Here is a 26,198-nt window from a genome sequence, read left to right on the forward strand (position 1 = left end):
GAGACACAGTGAAACACTCCCCTTTTTTTTAGACACAAGGTGCACGAATCTTTATTCAATTTCCACCACCAGGAAGATAGGAAAACACCCGGGTGGCCAGTGACAAGCACTGCCCTTCACATCAAGGGACAGTGCTGTGTGATCAAAACAGTGAAGGGGAGGGGAGGGACGGGACTAAATCAAAATAGAATTGGAGGGAGAAATGATGCACTCCACTCCCTGCGGCGCCCATCTCTCCCTGAACAACTCCAGGGTGTTGGTCGACGCCGCGTGCTCCTTCTCCAAGGACACCCGGGCTCTAGCGTAACCGCGGAAGAGGGGCAGGCAGTCGGCCTTAACGACCCCCTCCCCGGCCCGCTGCCTGGACCTGTTGATGGCCAGTTTGGCCAGGCCCAGGAGCAGACCCACGAGGAGGTCTTCAGACCTGCCCTCCCTCCTCCGTACCGGGTGCCCGAAGATCAGGAGCGTGGGACTGACATGCAACCAAAAGCAGAGGAGGAGGTTTTTGAGAAAATCAAAAAGGGAGTGCAAACGCCCACACCCAATATACACATGGTCCACGGATTCCACAGCGCCACAGAACAAGCAGTTGGGCTGGGAGTCCGTGAACCACCGCAATCTGCGGTTGCAGGGGACCGCTGCGTGCAGCGCCCTCCACCCCAGATCCCCAAGAGAAAGGGGGAGGACTCCCGCGTACAGAGCCCCCCCACTGGGGATCCCCACCGCCCGGTGGCAAATGGGCACGCCAAGGCGTGTCCAGACGGTGGATGAGGGAGAAGAGGTGGACGGTGTGCAGCAGCAGTCGATATAGGACCCGCCTTTTTATGTACTTAAAAGGGACAAAATTAAAATTCTGGAGGTGGCTCAGGTTGTGGGGCACAGGCTCCCGCGGGAAGTACGGGACCTTGGGGCAAATGTGAAATTCCATCCAGACTGGGGTGAGCGCGGACGGGATCCCACCGCACACCTGAGTGTCCTCCAACTGGTGCACTCCGTCAGGTCCGAGCACTGCCGTTTTAAGGCGTCGGATGGCGGTGACCGCGTACCGTACTGCTCGCTGTGTCCAGCCCAGGCCCCCGGCACCCAGTACGTCCCCGACCCTGGTCAACCTCGCCGCCACGGCCCTCCCCTCCGACAGCCACTCGAACCTGCGAGTACGGAGGTGCGGATTCCTGAGCAACGGCTCCCTGACGACAGCCGCTACTTCTGCCAGAGGGTAGGCGCGACGCGATTTGACCATGTTCCAGACAGTGGTCAGGTCCTGGTAAAAGACAGGCAGCGTCTTGAGGGCGACCTCCAAACCGTCACGGTCGACGAACAGGAGCTGCGTGTCGTAGTTGAGGTTACGCACCTGGTGGAAAAAATACGTCGCCAGGGTGCACCACCTAGGAGGAGACTCGACGTAAAGGTATCGCTGCAAGGTCTGAAGGCGGAAGGTCGCGACCTAGGTGCGGACGCACACCCGCGACTTACCGCCCTTCTCAATAGGGAGACTCAGAACCTGCGCGGCCACCCAGTGCATCTTTTTGTCCCAGAAGAAGTCGACCAACGTTCTCTGGATGTCAGCTACAAAGCCAGGAGTAGGGACCAAAGTGACCAGTCGGAACCACAGCATGGCGGCCACCAGCTGGTTTATGACCAGCACTCGACTCCTGTAAAATAGCACTCAGAGCAGTCCTGTCCAGCGGCCTAGGTGAGCCGAGAATTTGGCCTCCAGCTCCTGGCGGTGGGCCAGCCAGGACTCCTCAGCCGGGCTGAGGTAGACCCCCAGGTAGAGGAGATGGATGGTACTCCAGCTGAACCCCTGTAACTCCTCCAACAGAGAGTCCACCCACCACGGACCGACCAGTAGTCCGGAACATTTGGCCCAGTTGATCCTGGCGGAAGACGCTGCCGAGTACACGGCCTGGCACTCGCGCATCCTCCCCAGGTCAGCCGGGTCGGTGAGGAGCACGTCGTCGGCGTAGGCCGAAAGAACCCCCCCCGTGCCTGCGCCGTGCAGAACCAGCCCCGACAACCTCCTCCGCAAGAGGCGCAGGAAAGGTTCCACGTACAGGGAATACAGCTGACCGGACAGGGGGCAGCCTTGACGTACTCCTCTCCCGAAGCGAAGGGGCGCTGTCAGGGACCCATTAACTTTAAACAGACACTCTGCGGCGGCGTGCAAAAGTCGGATCCGGGCGACGAACTGCGCGTCCCGAACCCGAATGCCCGCAGAGTCCCGAGCAGGTACTCGTGATCGACCCTGTCGAACGCCTTCTCCTGGTCGAGAGACAGGAAGGCGCTCGGCAGACCAGCCCGTCGACAGAAATGGGTCAGGTCCCGGACCAGGTGGACGTTGTGGTGTATCCTCCTGCCCGGGACTGTGTAGGACTGGTCCGGGTGAATCATGTGGGCCAGCACGGAGGCCAGGCGAGAAGACCCTGGCGAAGATTTTGTAGTCCGTGCTGAGGGAGACCGGACGGCAGTTCTTCAAAGAACGAAGGTCCCCCTTCTTTGGCAGCAGGACGATGACCGCCCTGCACCAAGAAAGGGGCAGCTCTGCGGCATTTAGACAATCCCCCGGGACCTGTGCATAGTTGCTCCCCAGGACGTCCCAGAACGCCCTGAAGAACTCCACAGTCAGCCCGTCCAGCCCCGGGGAGTTGCCCCTCAAGAGCCAGTCGAGGGCGCCGACACTGGTTCTTCTCTGTCAGCCAGGGCTCTCTGATTGGACCAGATTAACAGCCCCAATCAGGGAACTCATATTTTATGAGTTCCATCTGGCTGACCTCATTATGATCACTATATCCCTCCACCTCTGAGTCTGAGGACATAGCCAGTTCTTTTTTTTATATATATAGCTGCGTCCGGGGAGGTTTTAGCATTGAGTTAGGTTCCTTTAAAGTCTGTCTCTGATACAAGAAGCAAGAAATGCACAATAAATTGTTTCTTGCTCTCGGAGCGTCTCAGAATAAAGCATCCTCTTCTTCAAGGCGACATCCACTGTGTCCATCTCAGATTCTGAGATATCTTCAATACTTAACGGAAAGGGAGAACCCATGGTTTCTGAAACTGTCAGAAAGGCTGTCGAAGAGCAATGCAATTTTGCTTCGCAATGCTTGCGAGGTTGTACTTTTCATATGGTCCATGTGCTTGTTCGGGTCAATAACACCTACTCAAACTTTATATGTCACTGGACCTGACTTCACATCAGCTATGCCCCTTACCCATGCAGGCCAAACCAGTGGTTCCTACAGCAAACTTTGTTCCCTGAAGTAAACTGTCTCTCTCGCTTGGTGGAGTCTTTTGTCCGTCATTGACATTCTTGATGCTGTTTCATCTCACTCCATCAGGTCCAGGAGGGTCAGATTTAACCTGGTATGGAGTCTTCTTTCCATTAGCAACTCTGCTGCAACTATCCCAGTAGTTGCAGGAGGGGTGGCCCTATAATCAAAAGCAATCTGGAATAGTTTGGTATCTAGTGAATCAGTAGGCTGTTTTGTTTAAATCTGCCTTCAAAGTTGGACTGTTGTTTCTGCCAGATGATTGGATGATGGTTGGTATGGAACTTTTGACTTTAGGAAATACTCAAATTTCCTGCTGGTAAGCAATGGCCCATTATCCGTGACCAACACTTCCAGGAGTCTGTATATTGCAAAAGATGTATGCAGTTTTTCTATCATCATCCCAGACAAATAAACTCTGTGCTTATTCAGACACTTTGAATGGGCATCCACAATGACAAAAAACATTGAGGCCATGAAATGACCTGCATGGTCAAAGTGTAACTAAGTCCAAGGTTTACCTGGCCATTCCCGTGAATGTAGGATAGAAGCTGGAGGTAAGTTTTGTCCTTGTTAGCAATCTGGGCATTGCATCCAATCCTGACCACCAGACATAATGTCTTCTTTTCAGAAACTACTGGATGACCTTGGTAGAGTTCAGCTAGTATCTGGCAGTGACTTTTTCTCAGATCAATCACTCTTGCTCCCATAAAAAAATACTTTACTCTACTGTGATCTGGATCCTCTGGGTCCAAAAATTCAGTTTGAGGCAATCCTTTGGTATCCCCATCACTACTAACTATTTCAATTTTGCCATGAACAGATCCTTCTGCATCCAAATCACATTGTCAGCTGTGACTGGAAGTTTGTTCAGAAAGTTTAAAACAATTACGGACTCTTCTAGTGGTGTATCTGCCACTGAGAGGTGGCTACGGGCATCCACATTGCTACTTGGCCACCCAGATGGTGTTCCAACTTGTAATTATATGCACTTATTATTGGAGCCCACTGCTGAATTTGACCTGAAGCAATGGGGGGTACTGTCTTGTCTTCTTAAAGTTGACCTGTCCTAGCATGGTATTAGTGGAATTTCCTGACTCCAAATGTGACTGCCAAACCTTCCTCCTCTATCTGGGTAATGCGATGCGTTAAGCAAAGTCCTGGGTGCAGATGCTATTGGATATCCCTCTCTATTGGGCCACGTCGGATATAATACTACCTCGATGCCATATCTCACTTGGGATAATAGTGAGCCAATACCTTAGAAGATGATAGTTGTTCCTACACTTTACTTAAAGCTATGGCTTGCCTATACAACCATTTCCAAGGCTGACCCTTTTTTGAGAATTGATGCAAAGGTGCCAAGATGGGGGCATGAACTTTCCCTACTAATTCACGAGCCCAAGGAAAGACCTAAGCTCCGGTACAGTCGTGGGAGCTAGGGCACCTTTGATTGCCCTCACTTTATCTTACAATGGGTGCAACCAAGTCTTGTCAACTCTGTACCCCAAGTCGGTCATGTGGGGTGTCTGGAACACACATTTTTTCCTTCTAAGATGTAAGCCCAGCTGAGAGAAACACCTAAGGACTATGTTCAAGTTCCTTGTTGATCTCTCCTGTTACTGGCATGTCATCCAGATAAATGGTGATCTGGGGTATACCTTGCAAAATATTCTCCATTGTCTGCTGAAAAATTGCACAGGCTGACAATATCCCAAATGGCAGTCTTGTATATTTGTACAAACCCTTATGGATATAAATTGTTGCATATTTCTGGCAATCCTCACATAACCGCAATTGCAAGTATGCATAACTCATGTCCAGCTTCGTGAAGGGCAGCCCACCTTGCCAGCTTTGCATGTAAATCCTCTATGGGAGGGATTAGGTATTTATCCAGCTGCAAAAAACAGTTTATCACTTATTGAAATTTTTCACACAGGCGAACCGACCTGTCGGGCTTCACAATTGGTAACACCAGTGTTGCCCATTCTGCAAACTGAACTGGTTTGGCGATTCCTTCATTTTCTAGCCCCGAGTTCTGCCTCTGCTCGTCTGTAAGGCAAATATCATTCGGTGGACCTTGCAGAATCATGAAATTGCTTCCTAGTCAATATACAAGGTGGCCCTGGCTCCTTTGATTGTCTCTAGATCTTCCTGAAAAATTTCCAGGTATTTAATTGTGACTACACTCAGGCAGCCATTCTGTAATCAAAAAATGTGAAGCCAATCTAGCTGAATCTTTCTCAGACATGTTTGCCCCATCAGGCTTGGCTCTGAGCCTTTTGCTACAATCAGCAGCTTCTTAAAAGACTGCAACCGAAATTGTACCCTTAATTTCTAAAGGTTCTCTTGTATAGCTTCTCAGTCTAGCTGAAGTCTTATGCAAACTTAATGGGTGGAGTCCATTGTGAATGTTGTTAAAGACTGGTTGTGCAATCACTGAAACGGCCACACCGGTAATGATCTCCATCAGAACTGGGTGACCAGTTAACCAGATGTTTATGTTAAATGGTTCTGATTTGGATGTTACTGAGCAATTTAATTGTTCCAAACCAGATGTAGGTGGACTTTCCAGAATGTACACTCTCCTGGATACATGCCTACAAGTTCTTTTACTCAACTTAAACCTAGTGGGATTCTATTGTTGTCTCGAGTCCGCATACCAGCAGAAACCACAATGGCTTGCTGGACTGGATCCTGAAGAAAACATTTGATGAGGATTGGCTTTGTTTAGGAGTTTGGCTGCAGGCTGACTTACAGTCCCTGTGTTTAGGATATGCCCTGATTGAGGCTATGCAATTGCCTTCACTCAAATGATGTTCCCAAAGCTCAGTTGCACTGGCAAAGGTGTCCACTTCCATTAAATACCATGCAACTCATATGGTCGCCCTGTTGCAGTTTCCAATGACAAAGCCAGTTTTAGTGTCCGTTGGAAGTCCAGTTGGGCGTCAGCTAGCTGGCACTTTTACACGATTACATCATTAATCCCATATACCAACCTATGACTCAGCATCTCATTAATGGTTAAACTAAAATCACATGCCTCTGCCAGTCATCTTAATCTAGTCAAAAATACAAATATGGATTCCTCTGGTTCTTGAATTGCTGAGTAAAACCGGTAGCATCTCAGAAGTAGAGGCAGCTTGCGTTTGTAATATTCTTTAACTGAATCCGTCAAACTCTTGAAAAGTTTCCATATTGGCTGCCTCAGAGAAACTTAGGCTCCTAACAATTGAAAAACCTGTGGGTCCACAAGCTATCAGGAGAATTAAACATTGCTTTTCATCTGCCCCAGTATAACTTCTCTGGAAAAAAGAAGTATTCTTTACACAATCTGGGACCAGTCTTCGATGGCAGGTTCAAACAAGTCAATCTTATCTAATAATGACATGATGCTAGAAATGCTTACCTCAAATAAAAGATGACTGCTGTGAGTGAATTTCTTAGGAGCATGCTTTTCACCTGTTGCCACTGAAATAATTCTTCAGAGGTTGGTATCCCATCACCAAGCCACTCTTTATTTACACATGGAGGGTCCTTGACATTGATCCAGCTCCCTCAGAGTAAACAGGACGTTTGACACTCCTATTTTTATCTTTCAGCCAGGGCTCCCTGAATGGATCAGATTAATGGTGGCCCACCTGGATGATCTTGTTACAATTACTCCATTAACTGGCATAGACAGACAGTTACATATATTACGGCAGTGAAAGATCCTAGCTATTGTTGGTAAGACCATAGTCAGTTCAGCTACTCAAACTATCAAAGATGATGGTATCTTCATACTTAATACTACTTTTCATATCCCACTTCCCTGCCACCCCATTTTCTTCTGATTTACAAAGAGCATTTAGGAAGCATATACTTCTACCTTTCTCACTCTCCCCACACAGCAAGGTAAAATTGTGCCTTTCTCATTTCAGATACCTAAGAAGTGCTGCCTGATCAGACAGTACAGGAATAGCAAGAAGACAGTGATGATGAAGACACAGCACCATCACTTTGTTTCACACTCTTCACCACCAGTTAAGAGGTTCTTCATACACTCAATAATTTACAAGGCAATACAGAAGTGGAATCTCCAAGGGATGAGACACTATTCTGCTCAGGCCCAAGTTTTGAGGAATGGCATCTTACTTTTTGATAAGGGTTTTGCAGTCTTCCTGACCTAAAGCAGGGATATCAGTGATTTTTAATTACAAATATCCTAGTGTCTACTTCAAGCACAGTTAAAGGACATATCGTATGCCCTTATCCAATATGACGGGTTATGCTCTTGCCTGCCTGTCAGTTGATGCTACAGGAGGCCGAACAGTTTCTGAATAATATGCCAACTTTACTTTAATGGCTTTAAGCTTTGAATGTCAAGAAAATAATTTTTATTGTTTTAGAAAAAAAATGTACATTTGGAAAACTTAAAACATGACAAAGTTCACTCTGACTAATGTCATGAAGATATGCTTTCTACAATATTAATTTATCACTTAATTTGCAGGACGTAAGAACTCTGAACTGTATACCTTTGTCTCCAGAAAAAGAGAATTCAACTAGGCCTAGCTGATCCAGGAAGAAACCTCAGTGCTAATAACTTGCGTGGAAAATGAATTTGATTGCAGTTCAGCATTTGGACAAACTGAACAAGTTTTGTTTTCCAGAACTTAACTTTTACTAGGCCCTTTGGGTTAAAACTTTGCAGCATTATTTTACCCCAGAGTTGGAAGAGTGTGTGCATGCATGCATTTTTAAAATATTAAATAATCTTTGCTTCAGTAAGATATTTTTACAATAAACTATTTTGAGTTTGTTAATTTAAGGAACTTGGTCTACTTGTTTCTGATTCTGAGCTATATACAGTCTAATATATAGCTGGGAATATTATCTTCCTTTTAAATTCAAACTTTGTTGTGGCCAGTGGTACCTGAGAAGGAAACAATCCATCTCTTCTCACTGTTGTAATGCTTTCAAGAATGAAATAACTCAGTATCTTGCATTACATACACAGATATAAAATTATTTCCATTCATCCTTAAAACCTATTTTATCCCAAGTTGAATTTCATCTTATTCCAAGAGCGGCATTACAAAAAAAAGACAGGAACTGATAATCTTATTTGCACCCACCTTCTTTTGCTATGTCATAAGCTTTTCTCAGACTTTTGTTTGCCTCTTTATATTGTTCATTTTCAAGCTGTTCATCCGCTAGCAATGTGTAAATCCTCCAGAGATTCGCACAGGCCTGTGCAAAGTGACAGCAGCCATTTTCATCATGCCATGGCTTTCCCACAGTGAGTTGATGGAATATCTCATAATGTTCAGCAGCTTTATCCAGCTGACCTGTAAAATCCAAATATTCACAAATATTAAGACAATCCAGTGACTCATTTTAGTTTTCAGAGATGTATGCGTAATTTAGGTCAGTAAAATACAAATCAGAAAACACAGTTTTCGAAACAAGATAGCAGTTTTCCTCAAAAGCTCACACAATGACTTGAATAATTTACCTTAACATTGCAAAGAAACTTCTGAATTCCAAACAGTTTACATTTTTCTTCAAAGTTTACCAAAGCTTGTGTTATTCCATCATGTCATACTAAACATAAAGTTCAGGAAGAGCAGTCTCCCTTACTCACCCGAGGCGCTTAATGTAGTGAAATTAACTAGCGACTTCACATGGCCTCATTTGTAAATTGTACATCTTATATACATTGATAACTTTGTCATGAATATATGAAACAAAGTGTACTTAATGGAAGATAAATATACAGACAAATAAAGCATTTTGTATTTGAATGTCAATTCTGAGCCAACTAATCTTTGCCGAGTTTACTTACTAACTTTAAAATAAATCAACTCCCTAAATATATTCAGTATTGAATAAATGCACAAATTGTTTATTTTCACAAAAATACCTGAATGCAGGAGGCTGAGGGGTGACCTTATAGAAGTTTAAAAAATGATTAGGGGCATAGATTTAAGGTGAGAGGGGAAAGCTTTAAAAGGGACCTGAGGGGCAATTTTTTTCACACAGACAGTGGTGTATAAATGGAATAAACTACCAGAGGAAACCGTAGAGGCAGGCATAATCACAACATTTAAAATTTAGTGAAATTACGGACCAAACACAGGCAAATGGGACTCATTCAGTTTAGGGAACCTGGTCAGCATGGATGATTTGGGCCGAAGAGCCTATCTGCATGTTGTGTGACTCTCTGCCATAAAATTAAATCAGGAGTAGGCCCTTTGGCCCTTTCAGTATTTTGTTCCATTTGCCTCAATTACAAGTGATCTTTTACATTGCCATTTTTCCCAATATCACAATATTTCTAACGTCTAGAAATGTTTTCATGTCTATTGAATATACTCAATGCTGAAGCTCCACAGCCTTTCTGGATAGCGAACTCCAAAGATTCTTTAACTTCTGGGTGAAGAAAGTTTCATCTTAGTCCTAAATTCCCTACCTCTGCCACTGAAACTGTATCTCCTAGTTCTAGACAGTCCTGTCAGGCCAAATATTATTCCTGAATCTATCCTGTCAAACCCAATAAGAATTTTGTATCATTTAGTAAGATCACTTCTTACTCTTTTAAATGTTACAACGTTCAGGCCTAATCCCCTCAAAAGATATTCACTCTATCTTAGCATCAGTTTAATTAACTTTTATTGGGCTGTCTCTATGGCAAGTATATCCTTCTAGTGCTGAAGAAATTCTACTGGTCTTAAAATATTAGCTCCCTTTCTCTCTTCACAGATGTTACTTGACTTGTTGGCTTTTTTCAGCAGTTTGTTTTTATTTCAGATTTCCAGCAATCATAATATTTTGTTTACTTCCTTAAGGGGATAAAATTTATATACAATATTCCTGGTGTAATCTCACTAAGTTTCTATGTGATAGCAACAAGACTAGGCCGAACTATCTTCAGGGGCTTCATCAGCTGGACCTTCCCTTTATCATAAAGATATTCATTGATGACTGCACAATGTTCAGCATCATTCAGCACCATTCATGACTCCTGAGATACTGAAGCAGCTCATTTTCAAATGCAGCAAAATTGAACATTATCCAGGCTTGGGCTAAAATATGCCAGTTAACATTCATGTCATATAAATCCAGGCAATGACCATTTCCAATGACAGAGAATCTAACCACTGCTCCTTGGTATTCAGTGATGTCACCATCATTACATCCCGCACTATAAACATTCTGGAGGTTATCATTGATGAGAAACTGAACTGGCCTAAACATATAAATACAGTGGCTACAACAGCAGGTCAGAGGCTAGGAATCCCACAGTGAGTAACTAACCTCCTTACTCTTCAAAGGCTGTTCACTACCTTCAAGGCACAAGTCAGCAATTTGATGGAATATTCCCAGCTTCCTTGGATGAATTTAGCTCCAATAAATGGGCGGCACGGTAGCACAGCTGCCTCACAGCGCCAGAGACCCGGGTTCAATTCCCGCCTCAGGCAACTGTCCGTGTGGAGTTTGCACATTCTCCCTGTGTCTGCGTGGGTTTCCTCCGGATGATCCGGTTTCCTCCCACAGTCCAAAAATGTGCAGGTTATGTGAGTTGGCTATGCTAAATTGCCCGTAGTGTTAGGTGAAGGGGTAAATATAGGGGAATGGGTCTGGGTGGGTTGCACTTCGGAGAGTCGGTGTGGACTTATTGGGCCTGTTTTCACACTGTAAGTAATCTAATCTATAAAAAACACTCAAGAAGCTTGATACCATCCAGGACAAAGCAGCCCACTTGATTGGCACCATGTTCACAAACATCCACTCCCTTCATCACTAATGCTCAGGAGCAGCAGTACCTAACAACTACAAGGTACCCTGCAGAAATTCGCCAAGGCTTCGTAGATAGCACCTTCCAGCCCACAACCATTAAATCTAAAAGGACAAGGGCAGCACGTACAAGAAAACATGACCATCTGCAAATATCCTTTAAGCAACTCACCATGTTGACTTGAAAATATATTTGCTGTTTCTTCAGTGTCACTGCATCAAAATCCTGGTACTCCTGACTAATGACAGTATGTGGACTGCAGTGATTCAAGAAGGCAGTTCACCACCACCTTCTCAAGGGCAAAAGAAGGTGTACTTTTTAATCAAGCTCTATAGTATTCCTTCAGTTAGACCCTTTCTGTTTTGTGCTGTTTATTTATCTATTTGTGCCTTCAAAACATGTTTTTTTTTCCTCTGGCATAACTATGGTTACTAATGCATGCTTTCCTCTGGCTTCTATTGGGATGAGGGGATTTAACTTCATCCCTAATATTTGGATTTCCAAATATTCAGTCTTGCCTTAGCATTGGACTCTGAATTTAACCTATCCCCTTTAGCTGAGCATCAATCTATCACAGAGTAACAAATTTACTTTGAGGGCTGCACTTTAGGATCACCATCTGGTGTAACTGTGAAGATCCGTGAAACTCATAATGTTGCAGGAAGCACCAATCGATCTGGCAATTCAGACTTTTGATGCTCTCATTCTGCAGTTTCCATGGCAGGAGTTACAAAACATTTTTCTCTTTTCGATTTGATATCGCCAACATGCTAAGGTGCAGTTTGGATCATTCGAACCCTTTTCCAGCATCTCTGTACTCACGGAGGAAAAAGTGAGGACTGCAGATGCTGGAGATCAGAGTCAAGAGTGTGGTGCTGGAAAAGCACAGCTGATCAGACAGCATCCGAGGAGCAGGCGAATCGATATCTCAGGCATAAGCCCTTTATCAGGAATCTGGCTGTACTTTTCCAGCACCGTACTTTCAATCTCTGGACTCATGCTTGATTTGTCCAAGTTATTGACAAATATCTTTGGAAAAATCGTCTCTATCGTATAGTTGCTTCTCAGATGTCGTTATCTTTCATTAGCTCATCCTTTAGTTGCACAAATTCACAGGTTTCTGTGAGCTGAGTTAATAAAGTTACATATTGATCAATGGTCAGTGGGCTGTTTTTAACCTTTGTCCCTAATATTGAGCATGTGCTATCCATACATGATGTACACTTGGGGTTCAAAGTATTCCTTCAAAGCGTTTAAATGTTTTGCTGAGAGTATTTTCTGATCTTCCAAGAGATTTATTTTGGTAAACACTTTGAAACACTCTCTCTCCACACTGATAAAAGTATAGTGACTTGTAACTGTGCTGGCTTACTGGATAAATCCGTAGCTATTTTATACTTCAACCATTGCGTGTGAAACAAAATCTAACTTTGCTTGACAGGGACTGGGGTGGGAAAAAGCTGCCGCCATTTTCTCTTAATCTGTATTTTCATTGTGGCTTGCTTCTTTGTTTTTTTTAGTTTAAAAAAACTGCCAATCTAGCGATTTGGCATTGTGTTACTCATTAGGTAAGAAAATTAATTTTGTGTTATGTTCGTAAGAATTCCAGCTGTGAACAAATGTTTGCTTCATATAATCTCTTGATATGCACAATATGGGGCAGCAAGGTGGCTTACTGGTTAGGGACTGTGTTCGACTCCTGCCTCGGGTGACTGTGTGGAATTTGCACGTTCTCCCCGTGTCTGTGCGGGTTTCCTCCGGGTGCTCTGGTTTCCTCCCACAATTCAAAGATGTGCAGGTCATTGATAAATTGCCCACAGTGTTAGGTGCATTGGTCAGTGGTAAAAATAGGGGGATGGGTCTGGGTAGGATACTCTTCGGAGGGTCAGTATGGACTTGTTGGGCCTAAGGGCTTGTTTCCATACTGTAGGGAATCTTAATCTAGTCTAAATGCTGACTAGCAATGCCCACACACCATGAAAACATTTTTAAAAGAACTTGATTCCTGAATTAAAATGGTCTTAGTCTCTCTTGTTGTATTGAACAGTAATCAAACACTTCTCAAAAACCCTGGGTAAGATTTCTCATTCCCTAAAGGACATAGGCAATGGTACTTTCTCTGTACCACCATATTGGCCAGCATTCCCCAGCATTTCAGGGCAAAGGCTGCATGCAACTTTGGACTACACAGGCTGGCAATGATAAAGCACCAGTCTCACTACATGATTATGGCATATATTAAACTCACTTAAAATGTAATTCAGCACTTCAATGCTGCACTTTGAAGCTCATCAACAACTTACATTGTAATGCTGTCGCCAGGCTGCTTTGTGTACAGGAACTACATTTGCATTTATCCAAAATTTACAGAATCACAAATGCTGCTTTTTTAAGCCTTTAATTCTGCCTTGATGCCTTTAAAACCAAATTCCTTTTGTGAATAAATTCAATGACTTGGCTTCCACAGCCGTCAGTAGTACAGAATTCCACAATTTACTGGGCTTTGAGTGAGGACAACTTTCCTCACCAGTTCTAAATTGCCTAGCCCATAATCTGAGAGTGTGAGCTCTGGCTCTATACTTCCCAACGAGGGAAAGCATCTTCCTTGCATCCCTAATATCCAGAGGTGAGACTTTTACACATTTTAATCTGATCCCTTCTCATCCTTCTAAGGTCTAGTAAATACAGGCACAATCAAACTAATATCTCCTCGAAGGACAGTCCTACCATCCCTGCTATTAGCCTAGTGAAGCTTTGCTGCATTCTCTCTATGGCAAGTATTTCCTTTCTTAGCTAAGGAGACTAAAACAGCATGGAATATTCCAGGTATGGCTTCATAACTCCAGTATACATCCCTACTTCTGAACTCAAATCCTCTTGGAATAAAGATCATTTGCCTTCATAACTGTTTGCTGCACCAGTCTGTCTATACAGGGAAGCCAGATTGCTTTGTATATCCACAGTTCTCAATATATCACCATTTAAATAATACTCTTCCTTTCTGTGTTTCACACTTAAGTGTATAATTTCATGTTTAGCCATGTTGTACTGCATCTGACATTTGTTTACCCACTCGCTCGTCTAAATCACTTGAAGCCTCCTTGCATTCTCCTCACAACTCACAATTCCAACCAATTTTACTTTGACAGCAGACTTGTAAGTATTGCATTTGGTTCCTTTACGCAGGCCATTTATGTATACTGCGAGTAACTGGAGATTAAGTACTGACTCCAAATGTAGTCCACTATTCATGTTGCTACCCAGAAAAACAACCATTTATTCTTACTCTGCTTCCAATCTATCAAACAATTATCAATCCATGTGAATATATTATCCCCTATCCTGTGTGCTATGTTTTTTAACATGAACGCTTTATGTAGGAGCTTATCAAAAGTCCACTCAAAATCCAAATATACCAGATCCACTGGTTCTCCTTTATCTATTCTATTATCTACATACTATAACAACTCCAGTAGACCTGTTAAGCATGATTTGCTTTTCATAAACTCACCCTGGCTTTGTGCCTTTTAATGCTTCTCAAGTGGTCTGTTATTATGTATTTTAAAACAGACGGTAACATTTTTCCTATTACTGACGTTAGGCTAACTGTGATTCTTTGCTTCTTTCTCTGCCTTCCATTTTAAATAGCACAGTTACATTTGCTACCCTTCAATCTGTATGAATTGCTCCAGAATCGATAGAATTTTGGAATATAGTGCATCCAATATTTCCAGGGCCACTTCTTTAGGACTTTAGGATGCAGATCAATTATCAGGCCCTGGTGATTTGTTGTGCTTTAACTTCACTAATTTCGAGAAGACTATTTTCTTACTGTACTGATTTCTTTCAAATATAGTCTTTCACTAGATCCATGGATTCCTAGCATTTCTAAGAGGTTATTTGTGCCTCTTATGTGAAGACAGAGTTTTGTGTTCAATTCTTTTGCCATTTCTTTGTTGCCTATTTTCATTTCCTTTGTTTCTGACTGTAAGGAAACTACATTTATCTTCACTAATCTTTTTCTTTTCTCATGTTTATAGAAACTTTTAGTCAGTGTTTATGCAGTTTTACTCTCATACTCTATTTCTTCCTCGTTTTGTCCTGTTTTGCTGAATTTAAAATGCTCTCAATCCTCAGGCTTACTGCTTTGTTTGGCTATTTTATTTGTCTCCATTTTGGATCGAATGCTATCACTAATTTATTATGCAAGCTATGGTTGAGCCACCATTCATGTCTTTTCTTTTATTTTTGCACCAGCCAGGAATGAATAATTGTTGCAATTCATGCGCATGGTCTTTAAACACACTATCAATCCTTTTTAGTAAAATTCCCTAATCCATCCTTTCCAAATCACATCTCATACCATGTTAGATTGTTTATAAATTAGATTATAAATCTAGTTTCAGATGTGACTACTTCACTCTCCACCTTAATGAAGAATTCTGTCATACTATAGTCACTCCTCCCCAAGGGAGAAGACCAAGATTGTTATTTTTTTAATTTCACAATACCTACTCTAGAATAGTGTACTCTTTGATAGGTTCCTCACAGATTAGTCTTAAAAAAAAACTATTGGATACAGCATTCCAGGAAATCATCTTCCACATTATTGCTTGTTTGGTTTGTCTAAGTGCCCTTTATCACCACTGGGTGCAAGATCTCACCCTTCTGTTGTGTGGATGCAGTTGATACCAATAAACCTGGAAACACTAGCTGTGTCATGTTGCAGAGCTGTTGTCAAATGGTCCAGGCAATAGAATCGCAACTTAAGCAAGCCTATTGTTTGTTCAATTTTGTTGTCTCAATCTGTAACAGACTTTATTATGTTTCCTGGCTTCAGTAGGAGATTTCCTAATAGCAGGCTATGTTTCTGGCAGTGTTTCACCATTTGAATGTTTGAGAGGCTGTTCCTGTTGATGAAGGCTGCAGGCTGGTCTAATGGGATTTAGAACAGAAGAACCAGGAGCAGGAGTAGGACATTTGGCCCTTTGAGCCTGCTCTGCCAGTCAATAGGATCTTGGCTGATCTTTTCATGGCTTTAGCTCCACTTACCCACCCATTCACTCACCATAACCCTTAATTCCTTTACTGTTCAAAAATTATCTATCTTAGCTTTAAAAACATTCAATGAGGAAACCTCAACTACCACTGGGCAGGGAATTCCACAGATTCACAACCCTTTGAGGGAAGAAGTTCCTCCACAATTCAGTCCTAAATCTGCTCCCCCTAATTTTGAGGCTATTGTTCTAGTTTCATCCACCAGTCATCGTCCCTGCTCTAGTGGCCTTCATTAAATTCCACCCATTCAGTCTATTTCTATTTATACAGATGCTGCCAAAAGTACTGCATATTTCCACCATTTTCGGTTTTTAATTGTAGGAAAATTATTGTGTTCTTCCTCTGAACTTGAGTGCCTGCCTCAAATATGGCTTATGCTGCATACTTGGGTGTTTTAAAAGTTACATGAGTTAACTCTTGCTGTCTTGTTTGGCTACTTGAGCTATTTGTCTGTGTTCTGACATTCTTTAAAATGTATGCTAAAAAAAAAATTAAAGGCAAGATATGCAAGAATCAGTTGAGTAAGCTAAGCACTTTACGTTCTATTAAGTTTAGGTCAATTTACAACTTAAAAAGATCACGAGGTAGACCTATAGAACTTGAATTGGGAACAATTTATTGTACATCCTTATAGCTACACAGTCAGAGCTAGACTGACCCAAAGGTCCTGTTCTGGATGCCCTGACCCACTCTCGTAGAGGGGTAGCACTACCCTTACCTACATACATAACATCTTCCTTCATTGGTTGTTCCTAATCTGTTGCTGATGTATGTAATCCAAATTGATTTTTAAAAGCTCCAAAGTGTTTTGTCCCATAATTTGTACATAATTTGCCTGGACTCCCATTGATGACTAATGAAGTGGCTATGAGAACAAGGTGACCAAGGAAACCATTATGACCAGAAGCAGAAATATTTTTTAAGGATATGACAGTAATGCAAAATTATTTGGAAATTATTCTCTGTCTCTAATTACTAAGATGAGACTGATGGAGTTATTCCTCATCACTTTTGAATATAGAACTTCACTTAACTGTTTTAAATTTGTTGAAATTTTACCAGTGACTCTCAAAATGACTGAGTGGCTATAATTTTTATTTGGTTTTGCATGTGTACAGATCTTATATTTTGACATTGTGTTGGAATTAGCTCCTTATTCCTGGTATAAAAGTTGAAGATTAAGCCAGTTCGGTTTGATTCAGCCGCAAACTTTGACAATCTGGCATTGAAAATATGATCTTTGATTGTATAATGGGATCTTGACTGTTAGTCTGTTTTGAAATATCACACATTTAAAATATTTTTTCTGAACTGTTTACATTCCTTTGCCATTATTTTATGGACACCTAGAATAAAGTCCTTATAAAATATGACTTTAGGACTGTCCAAATGAAGATACTGTTCAAATAGTAATAATTGTTTAAAACAATTATGAAATAATTTACAATTACTCAATTTGATTCAGAAACATCACCCTTCTTGTTTTTCTTTGTTCATTCAGAAAATATCACACAATTTATGCAGTAGTTCTGTAGTTAATACACGACATGAAACTCAGAAGGCAACCAACTGTATTAAAACCTCAATGTGTCAGGAGGCCAGCTCATTCCAGTTTGTGCAGAGTACATTACAACTCAAGCTTTAGATGTTCAATATGTTTAATTTATTTACACAGTAAGAAACTAATGTTCTAGATTTCATCAGCAGGAGAAAGTTTTTAAAAATCTGATATTATGATGCAGCTGAAAGATATGACTACTGATAAATTTCAGTACAAGGTTTAGGTAATGTCAAATAATATTTTCCTTTTCAAAGTGTGTAAAGAAACATGGTTACCTTGTTGAAAACTATTCTTTCCATTTCTCAATATTTTTCTAGACAGACAGCATGGACAAATATTTTAAATCAATGCTTCCTTCTCCTGCAGCTCCCATTAAAGTAGAATTTGGATTAAGATGTTTTGCAAACACATGTAAGGTCCCATGGTTTCCAACTAAACTAATAAAAATCAATACATACACATACTACTAAATTAGCAGCCTAAGATAAATGTCTTTCTTTCACACATCATAGGAGATTCAAGTCTGTCTTACTCAAAATTTCTACTTTGCAACAAAAGAAAATACCAGAGTCAAAATATTGCTTCTGGTTTTCGCCTGGCTGGTGGCAATCATTATCCTAAACTTTACTATAAACACTGTTTATAATTCATCATTTAATACACAATGTGAAAAAGGTGTTAAGGTTGCAGTTACAATGCCAATGAACATGTGAAGGTTTTATGGTGCATATTAATGCAAAAGTGGTAGTATAACTCAGAAGATTATGAACTGTACTAAAACCCTGAGGTGTAAAGAAGCCACCTCACATCAGTTTATGCAAAGCATATTACAACTCAAGCCTTTGATATTCTATATGCTCAATTAGAAGAAAAAGAAAATCTTGATTTCATCAAACATTAAAAAGAATAAAGACTGAAATATTATTTAACAAAATAAATACTTTAATTTGAACTATCCAAATTTATTTATGATGGCTATGTTATTTGTATCAAATCTAATTTCCGGCATTACAACACTGACTACACTGCAAAGTACTTCATTAGCTTTAAAAAGCATTGAGACACCTGGTTATGAAAAGCACTATAGGAATAGGAGTTATTTTTCATAAACATGATTGTTTTACTTTTACTGTTCATTAATTAGCATATTATTTATGCCACACTATGCTTGAACATTTAAATTATCTCACCAATAATAGTACGCTAATGATATTTTCTAGGTATATTGACTTTTGGCATAAAAACTGTGGGGAGACAAAATTTATTCGGCACAGCTAAAAATAAATTGGCAGGGATTTCCTGCTTATATGAAAAATCTCAACCAGCATATTTAAGCTTGTACACTGCAGGCTTGAAAGAAATTATCTGATCCTGATACACAGCAGGTGCACTTCTTGTAAAATTATAATGCACAGTAATGGTAAAAGACTGACTGTGCCGAGACACGATGTGAAACAAATAAACATTGACTGTGGAAAGTCTGAATTCAGATGTGAAAAGGATAAAAAATATATCATCAAAAATGCACCAGAAAGATCATCAATATGATTCAACGGCAGTGAGAATCTTCATTTAAAAGGTTTATTTAATTGGAGTTAAAATAATGCAGTCATTAATTCTGCCTTTTTTCTCTTGATACTAAAATAACTCTTTATATTGAAATATTAAATACCTTAACAACATGCAAAATAAAGGTTATGTGCAGTTTAATTTCAAATTGTTAAAAATATCTTCAAGTTATTGACATTGACATGGGCAATGTTCTACTGCCACAACAGCAGCCACATAAATGTAATTCACCCAGTCGCTATTTTGATGCACATTTTTGATTCCATGAATATTTTATGAAATGACCCAAACTGAAGCCATATAACATTTGTGCATTACTGATGCCTACACCCGTAAGCTATGAACATTAGAGGCATGATTGAGTGCATTAAAATGAACTCATTCAGCAGTGCATTGATTACTTGATGGAAAAAAGAACTTAGTACACTATGACAAAAATACCAGAAGACACTACAATTTTGCATAAGAAGCCAAGCAAAAATGCTAGTTTGTCTGGAGAAAAAGAAAATCTAAGCGATTTCCAGCTCTTTCAGACAGGTTGTACATTTAGACCCAGCCATAATTGCAGGGGATGTTAATTAGATCTGGAGATTGCTGCAGGTATTATTCAGGTAATTTGAAATGTCAGAAACTGGGGGATGCACTGGCTGACCTGCCTTGCTTGGCTGTGGACTTTAGTAACACTGGGAATAGCTAATTATTGTTTTTCCTTTAGCTGGAAGATTTTGTCAATTGAAAGGTAAGAGAAGAAATTACTGAACAATTTCAATTGCCATTTTTTCAATAAAATATTTTTAAAAACAAACTACATTCATATTATTATTCATAATATTAAGAATCTACAGCACAATAAAATACTACATATATACAAAAATAAAAATGTTTCAGAACAAATGTTCATCATAAGTATTGTATAATATTTGAAATTAAAATATCATGTTTATAATGTTAAAGAGAATCTTTGGCCGCAGGGTTATGTTATACATTTTTTTTGGTTATCCACAAAGAACTAGGCTTTGCTTCTGTCCAAAAGCTCAAAGAGAATTATTCTGAATATATGAATACTTTAAGACAAGGCTCTTCATTACATTCCTAACTTTCAGTCTCATTATAACCATGTACTTAGTCAAAGGAGTTTTTATATTACCTACGAAATAAAGATCAATTTCCATTGGTTTTTTGAACATTGCTTTATGCAATATACTGAAATTTATGAAATATCTTTCAGAACTTCCAAAATCATGTATCACATTGAGTATTTCTATAAAATATAATTAAATATTGTGAAACATGTCTTTAATGACTGCCTTTGGGACTGCCTTGAGGTGATTTCTACAGAGACTGAATATTCAAAAAATAGGTTTAAAGGATCATGGTCATCAGAAATTATAAACTATGAAGGAATTTTGGAGATAGTCCTGGATCATTTGCAAAGGTGTAAATATCTTGAATAAGAATACTGACTGCTTAAGCCTGTTCAAAATCATTATGAACAGATTGCTAACAATACTAATTGAATGATGGAAAATGTACATTTTTACTGTCACTTAAGTATGTACTTGCTCCATGCCAAATCCAATTTCTTTCTTTTTAGAAAACAGTACGTATATAATCTACGGTCTTCAACAAAAAGAAATAAAGCAACTACTGAGGTCAAAAGCAAACTTTTCATTCCAAATCTGAATAGAGAAAGAAATGCATGCCAAGAATCTGGAAGTACTGGTTGAGGATTCTCTCAGAATTTTGGAGGAGGCCATCTTTAGGAGCCACATTGAATTAAGGATTGAATTGAGGGAAAATTCCCTCAAAGCAATGCCCACTATCACAACTGTCGTCATTAGCTTGGTATGTTCCAGTCAGCCTATCGCCAGGACTTCATCACACTTCACAACTATCTGCTCCCTCAGTGGATGAAAACTCCAAACAGCATCAGAAGAATAATTAAACACTCCAGGGGTTAAATGGGCTATCTAGCACAGCCAATTGGGTAAGCAGTTCTGCCATCATCTTTATAAATTCTGTGGAGGCAGAAATGGATTGTGTAGACAGTTGAAAAAGATTCACTCTTGATTTCAGGTCTCCTTGCCTCCCATCTCTTGAAAATTCTGCTCAAATATTCAGCTGGCGAAAGAGACCCTGAACAGGCTTCTATCAGGTAATAATTTACAAGTGACAAAAACTGGCACAGAGTCTGAGGAGTTCCGGTATTAATGATTTCGTCAGCAGTAAAGTAAAGAGATTAAAGTTTTATTTTAAATTGAGACATTTATTAAGAAACAATACAGCAAGTGAAGGAATAGTCCAGATTTTCTCACAATCAGAACAGATAAATTGTGCTAGAGAAAAGTAAAGGATGAAGACTAAATCTAGGAGTGCACCCAATGGTCAATTAAAAACATGGGCACATAAAGGTTTAACTGGAATAAAGACAAATCTAGAATTCCCACAACCAGACCAGACCAGCACTGTTTTTCTATAAATCAAAAATGAATGGAACATATGGATACAGATCAAAACTTAAAAATGCTCAATTCAAAAGCTGTTCCATTCACAGATTACATATAATTAGTCATTGTGGACTCCATCTAATTTATTTAGCCTGAAGATAAATAATCACAGGGATTGAAACAGATGGGGAATGATATTTCATAAGAGTCTTGAGTTTAGGATACTGAAATTTTTAATTTTCATAAATAATTGGGACTTAGAAATGAAAAAATCAATACTGATGTTTGCTAATGGCACCAAATTAAGATTGAGATATGGAAAATTATAAATGGCAGCAAAATATCAAAAATAGATGAATAGGACAGGCAGTAAAATGGCTGATGAAGTTTGATATAGAAACATGACAATTTATACTCTTTGCAAGTTAAAAACAATTGCAAGAGGTACACTTTAAATAGTAAGATTTTAAAGTTTGGTTTTCAGATGTATTGAAGAACAATCTAAGTAGATAAAGCACATAAAGAACAATGAGAAATTATTTATTCTCTCTCCAGGAACACACAAAACAAAAAACAAGGAAGTAATTCAGAATTTGTAAAAGAAATTAGTTAAATACGATCATTATGATGACAACAGAAATGGTGTGCCTTAGGATGACTAGGCAGCTATGAGGTATTATTAAGGCAGTCTTGCATTTCTCAGGTTATACTTTAAAGTTGCAAAGTTTGGGATGTGAACTGATATCTTCACAATTATTATGGTTATAAGATAAATATTGAGAGACTGTTTTTGGTGGTCACCTAGGGAATCTAAATTTATGATGATATGTTCACAATAACTGTGAGGTAAGAAAATGATTCAAATATAGACAGCAGGACATTTTACAGTGTAGATAATAGGGCATACAAAATCGTGGAATCTACAAATAAGGGCATAGAGTAGAAAAGCAGGGAATGATTTGGAGATGCCGGTGTTGGACTGGGGTGTACGAAGTTAAACGTCACGCAACACCAGGTTATAGACCAACAGGTTTATTTGGAAGCACTAGCTTTTGGGGCGCGGCTCCTTCATCAGGAGGTTGTGGAGAATAAGATTGTAAGACACAGAATTTATAGCAAAAGTTTACAGTGTCATGTAACTGAAATTATATATTGACTTAACAAACAATCCAGGTCTTTTTTAATATATAATTTCAGTTACATAACACTGTAAACTTTTGCTATAATTTTTGTGTCTTACAATTTTGTTCTCCACAACCACCTATGAAGGAGCAGCGCTCAGAAAGCTAGTGCTTCCAAATAAACCTGTTGGACTATAATCTGGTGTTGTGTGATTTTTTTTTAAAAAGCAGAGAAGTTATGACAGGTCTGGATAAGACACTAGCTGGTCCAGTTCTGGACTCCACCCTTCAGGAAGGATGTGAAAACATTAGAAAGAATACAGAAAAAAATTAAGGCCAATGACTCTAGGAATCAGGAACTTCTGCTATATAAATTGATTGGAGAAACTGGGGTTATTCTTGCATGAAATTTGACAAGTGTGTTCCAAATCTTTACAGATCTATACAGAGTGGATACAGAGAAACTGTTCCTGTTGGTGAAGCATTGAGAACAATTCAATCATAGCTTTCAAAATATAAATTTTAAGGCTTATGCAGAAAAGACAGGGGACTTGGGCATCAGCAATCAGAAATCAGCAATGAATAATAAATGCTGGCCTTGCTGGTGACATCGAGAATCCATTCATGAAAACTGACTGGCACCTGTCGGATCCTTGCACACAATGGTCCAAACAATGGAATTGTTAATTTAACATTCACATTAAGTGCTTGATACATGTTTCTGCTCTTTTTTTTGTGCAAGTTATAATTTGGGTTAGGAACCAAGCTGCGAAGGAAGGTCTTTCAACCATATTGCTCTGTAGGCCTTTCAGTATTTTAAACCAGTGACAATGAAGGAATGTCAATACTGCCCAAGTCAGGATGGTGCATGTCTTGGAAGGGAAATTGAAGATAATGGCATTTTATGCACCTGCTGCCCATGGCTTCTTAAATAGCAAAGTTGACAAGTTTGAGAGATGTTGAAGAATAAATCTTGGAAAAGTGTTTCTGTCTGTTTAGTAACTGGACACAATCCAACCACAATGTACTGGTGGTAGTGGGATTGCGTTTAGTAAATTACACATTAATCAAACATGGGAAGATAGTGATGAAATGGTAACATTACAGGACAGATAAATCAGAGGCAGAGGCTAATGCACTATAAGCGCTGGTACAAATTCCACTGTGGCAATTGGTGGAATTTAAAGTCAATTAATAAAATGTGGAACAGAAAACTTGTTTCAGTAATGATGACTATGGAGGTATGGTTGGTTGCCATGAAAACCTATCTGATTCACTAATTTCCTTGCGAGAAGAAAATGTACCATTTTTAAGACACAAACACAGGGGTCGGCCAATCCACTCCTTGAGCTGATTCCAACTTTTTAGAGCATGGACCATATATAAATCATTAACTGCAACACTGTATTACTGTATAATCCTGATGTCAGTAATAACTAAATCTTCAATTTCTCTCTTGAAATGACTTAGTGATTGAGCTTCTGTAGCCCTCTCAGGTACAGAGTTCCAATGATTCACTATCCTCAGTGAAAATGTTTCTTAGTATCTCAGTCTTCCTGTTTCTAGACACCACAGCCACATGAAACATTCTTTCTGCATCTACTCCATCGATCCCTTTAAGAAATCCCAAGTTTCTCACTGTCCCAAATTACAGAGATTCCAAGCCCAGTTTGCTCAAGCTCAGTTCATCAAACATTCCAGCATCTCATGAATCAGTCAGGTGAACCGTTGCTGCATTCTCTCTATGGCAAGTATATCTCATTTCTTGGGCAAGAGGACCATACTGCATATAATATTTCAAATGTGGTCTGACTAGCTTCTATACATTGAATCAAGACTTAGCAAGTTTTGAGAAGATTTGTAGCTCAGGTTGAGGTTTTGGATGTAGGAATGCTCGTTGAGCTGGAAGGATCATTTCCAGACGTTTTGTTACCCTACTAGGTAACATCTTCAGTGGGCCTCAGACAAAACATTGCTGAAAATTCCTGCTTTCTATTTATAGATTTGTGTTTCTTTGGGTTGGTGATGTCATTTCCTGTGGTGAAGTCACTTTCTGATCCTTTTCTCAGGGGTGGTAGATGGGATCTAACTCAATGTGTTTGTTGATAGAGTTCCAGTTGGGATGCCATGCTTCTAGGAATTCTCGTGTGTGTCTTTGTTTGGCTTGTCCTGAAAACCAGCCAGCAGGATACAGGAACACCAACTAGCCACAAAAAGACATGACCCTCTCTCACTAGTATCCTCACATACAGATGAGGAAGGATACCACTTCCATTGGGACAACACATCCATCCTAGGACAAGCCAAACAAAGACACACGCAAGAATTCCTAGAAGCATGGTATTCCAACCGGAACTCTATCAACAAACACATCGAGTTAGACCCCATCTACCACCCCATGAGAAAAGGAACAGGAAGTGACTTCACCACAGGAAATAACATCACCAAAGGAAATGACATCGCCAACCCAAAGAAACCCAAACATATCAATTGAAAGCAGGAATTTTCAGCATTGCTTCGTTTGAGGCCCACTGAAGATGTTACCTAGTAGGGTAATAAAACGTCTGGAAATGAACCTTTCAGCTCAGTAAGCAAACCTGCATCCATTGAATCAAGATGTCCTTGCTTGTATATTCAAATATTCTTGCAATAGGGGGTCACATGCCACTGCCTTCTGAATTGCTTGCTGCACCTGTGTGCTAGCTTTCGGTGACTTACGGAAAAAGGACAAGTACTTCCCCTTGAACATCAACACTTTCCAATCTCTCGTAATTTAAAAAAAAACTCTGCATCTTTGTTCCTTTTATCAATAACCTTGCATTTATCTACATTATGTTCCAACTGCTATGCTCTTGCCCACTCACTCACTCAGCCTCTGTAGATCCTCTTCAAGCTTCTTTTTATCTTACCTACAACTCTCATTCCCACCAAATTTTGTATCATTTGCATACTTAGAAATATTACAATTAGCTTCACCTTCAAAAAGATATAGACTGAACAGCTGGGGTTGAAGCAACAATTTTTGTGGTATTCCAGTGGTTATTGCCTGCCAACCATGGAATCACCCATTTATTCCTATTACCAGCTATATACCTAGTAACCAATCATCAATTCATAGTAATAATATAAGCCCTGATTGCATACTGTTTAATTTTTTTGTTTATTAATCTCCTGTGGGGAACTCTATCAAAAGCCTTCTGAAAACCCAGATACACCACATATTGTGGTTCCCCTTCATCAACTCTGCTTGCAACATCCTCAAAAATCTCTTAAGTTTGTCAAACATATTTCCTCTTTATAAATCCATGTTAACTGTGAAGTACAGACTAATCAGCCTCTAAATATGCAATAATCACATACTTTTTCATAGATTTTAGTATTTTCCTTACTACT

General features: G+C 40.1%; 1 protein-coding gene across 1 annotated transcript in view; it reads right to left on the bottom strand.

The window, feature by feature from the left end:
• The window catches only part of ttc29 (tetratricopeptide repeat domain 29), a 490,243-nt gene that overhangs the window by 363,718 nt on the left and 100,327 nt on the right, over nt 1–26,198 (bottom strand). Inside the window, exon 6 of the mRNA XM_043699397.1 lies at nt 8,387–8,599. Coding sequence (XP_043555332.1) covers nt 8,387–8,599 — 213 coding nt within the window. The remainder of the gene's footprint in view (nt 1–8,386; nt 8,600–26,198) is intronic.

The sequence above is a fragment of the Chiloscyllium plagiosum genome, chromosome 1 (genome assembly GCF_004010195.1).
Source record: "Chiloscyllium plagiosum isolate BGI_BamShark_2017 chromosome 1, ASM401019v2, whole genome shotgun sequence".
NCBI classification, from domain to species: Eukaryota; Metazoa; Chordata; class Chondrichthyes; order Orectolobiformes; family Hemiscylliidae; genus Chiloscyllium; species Chiloscyllium plagiosum.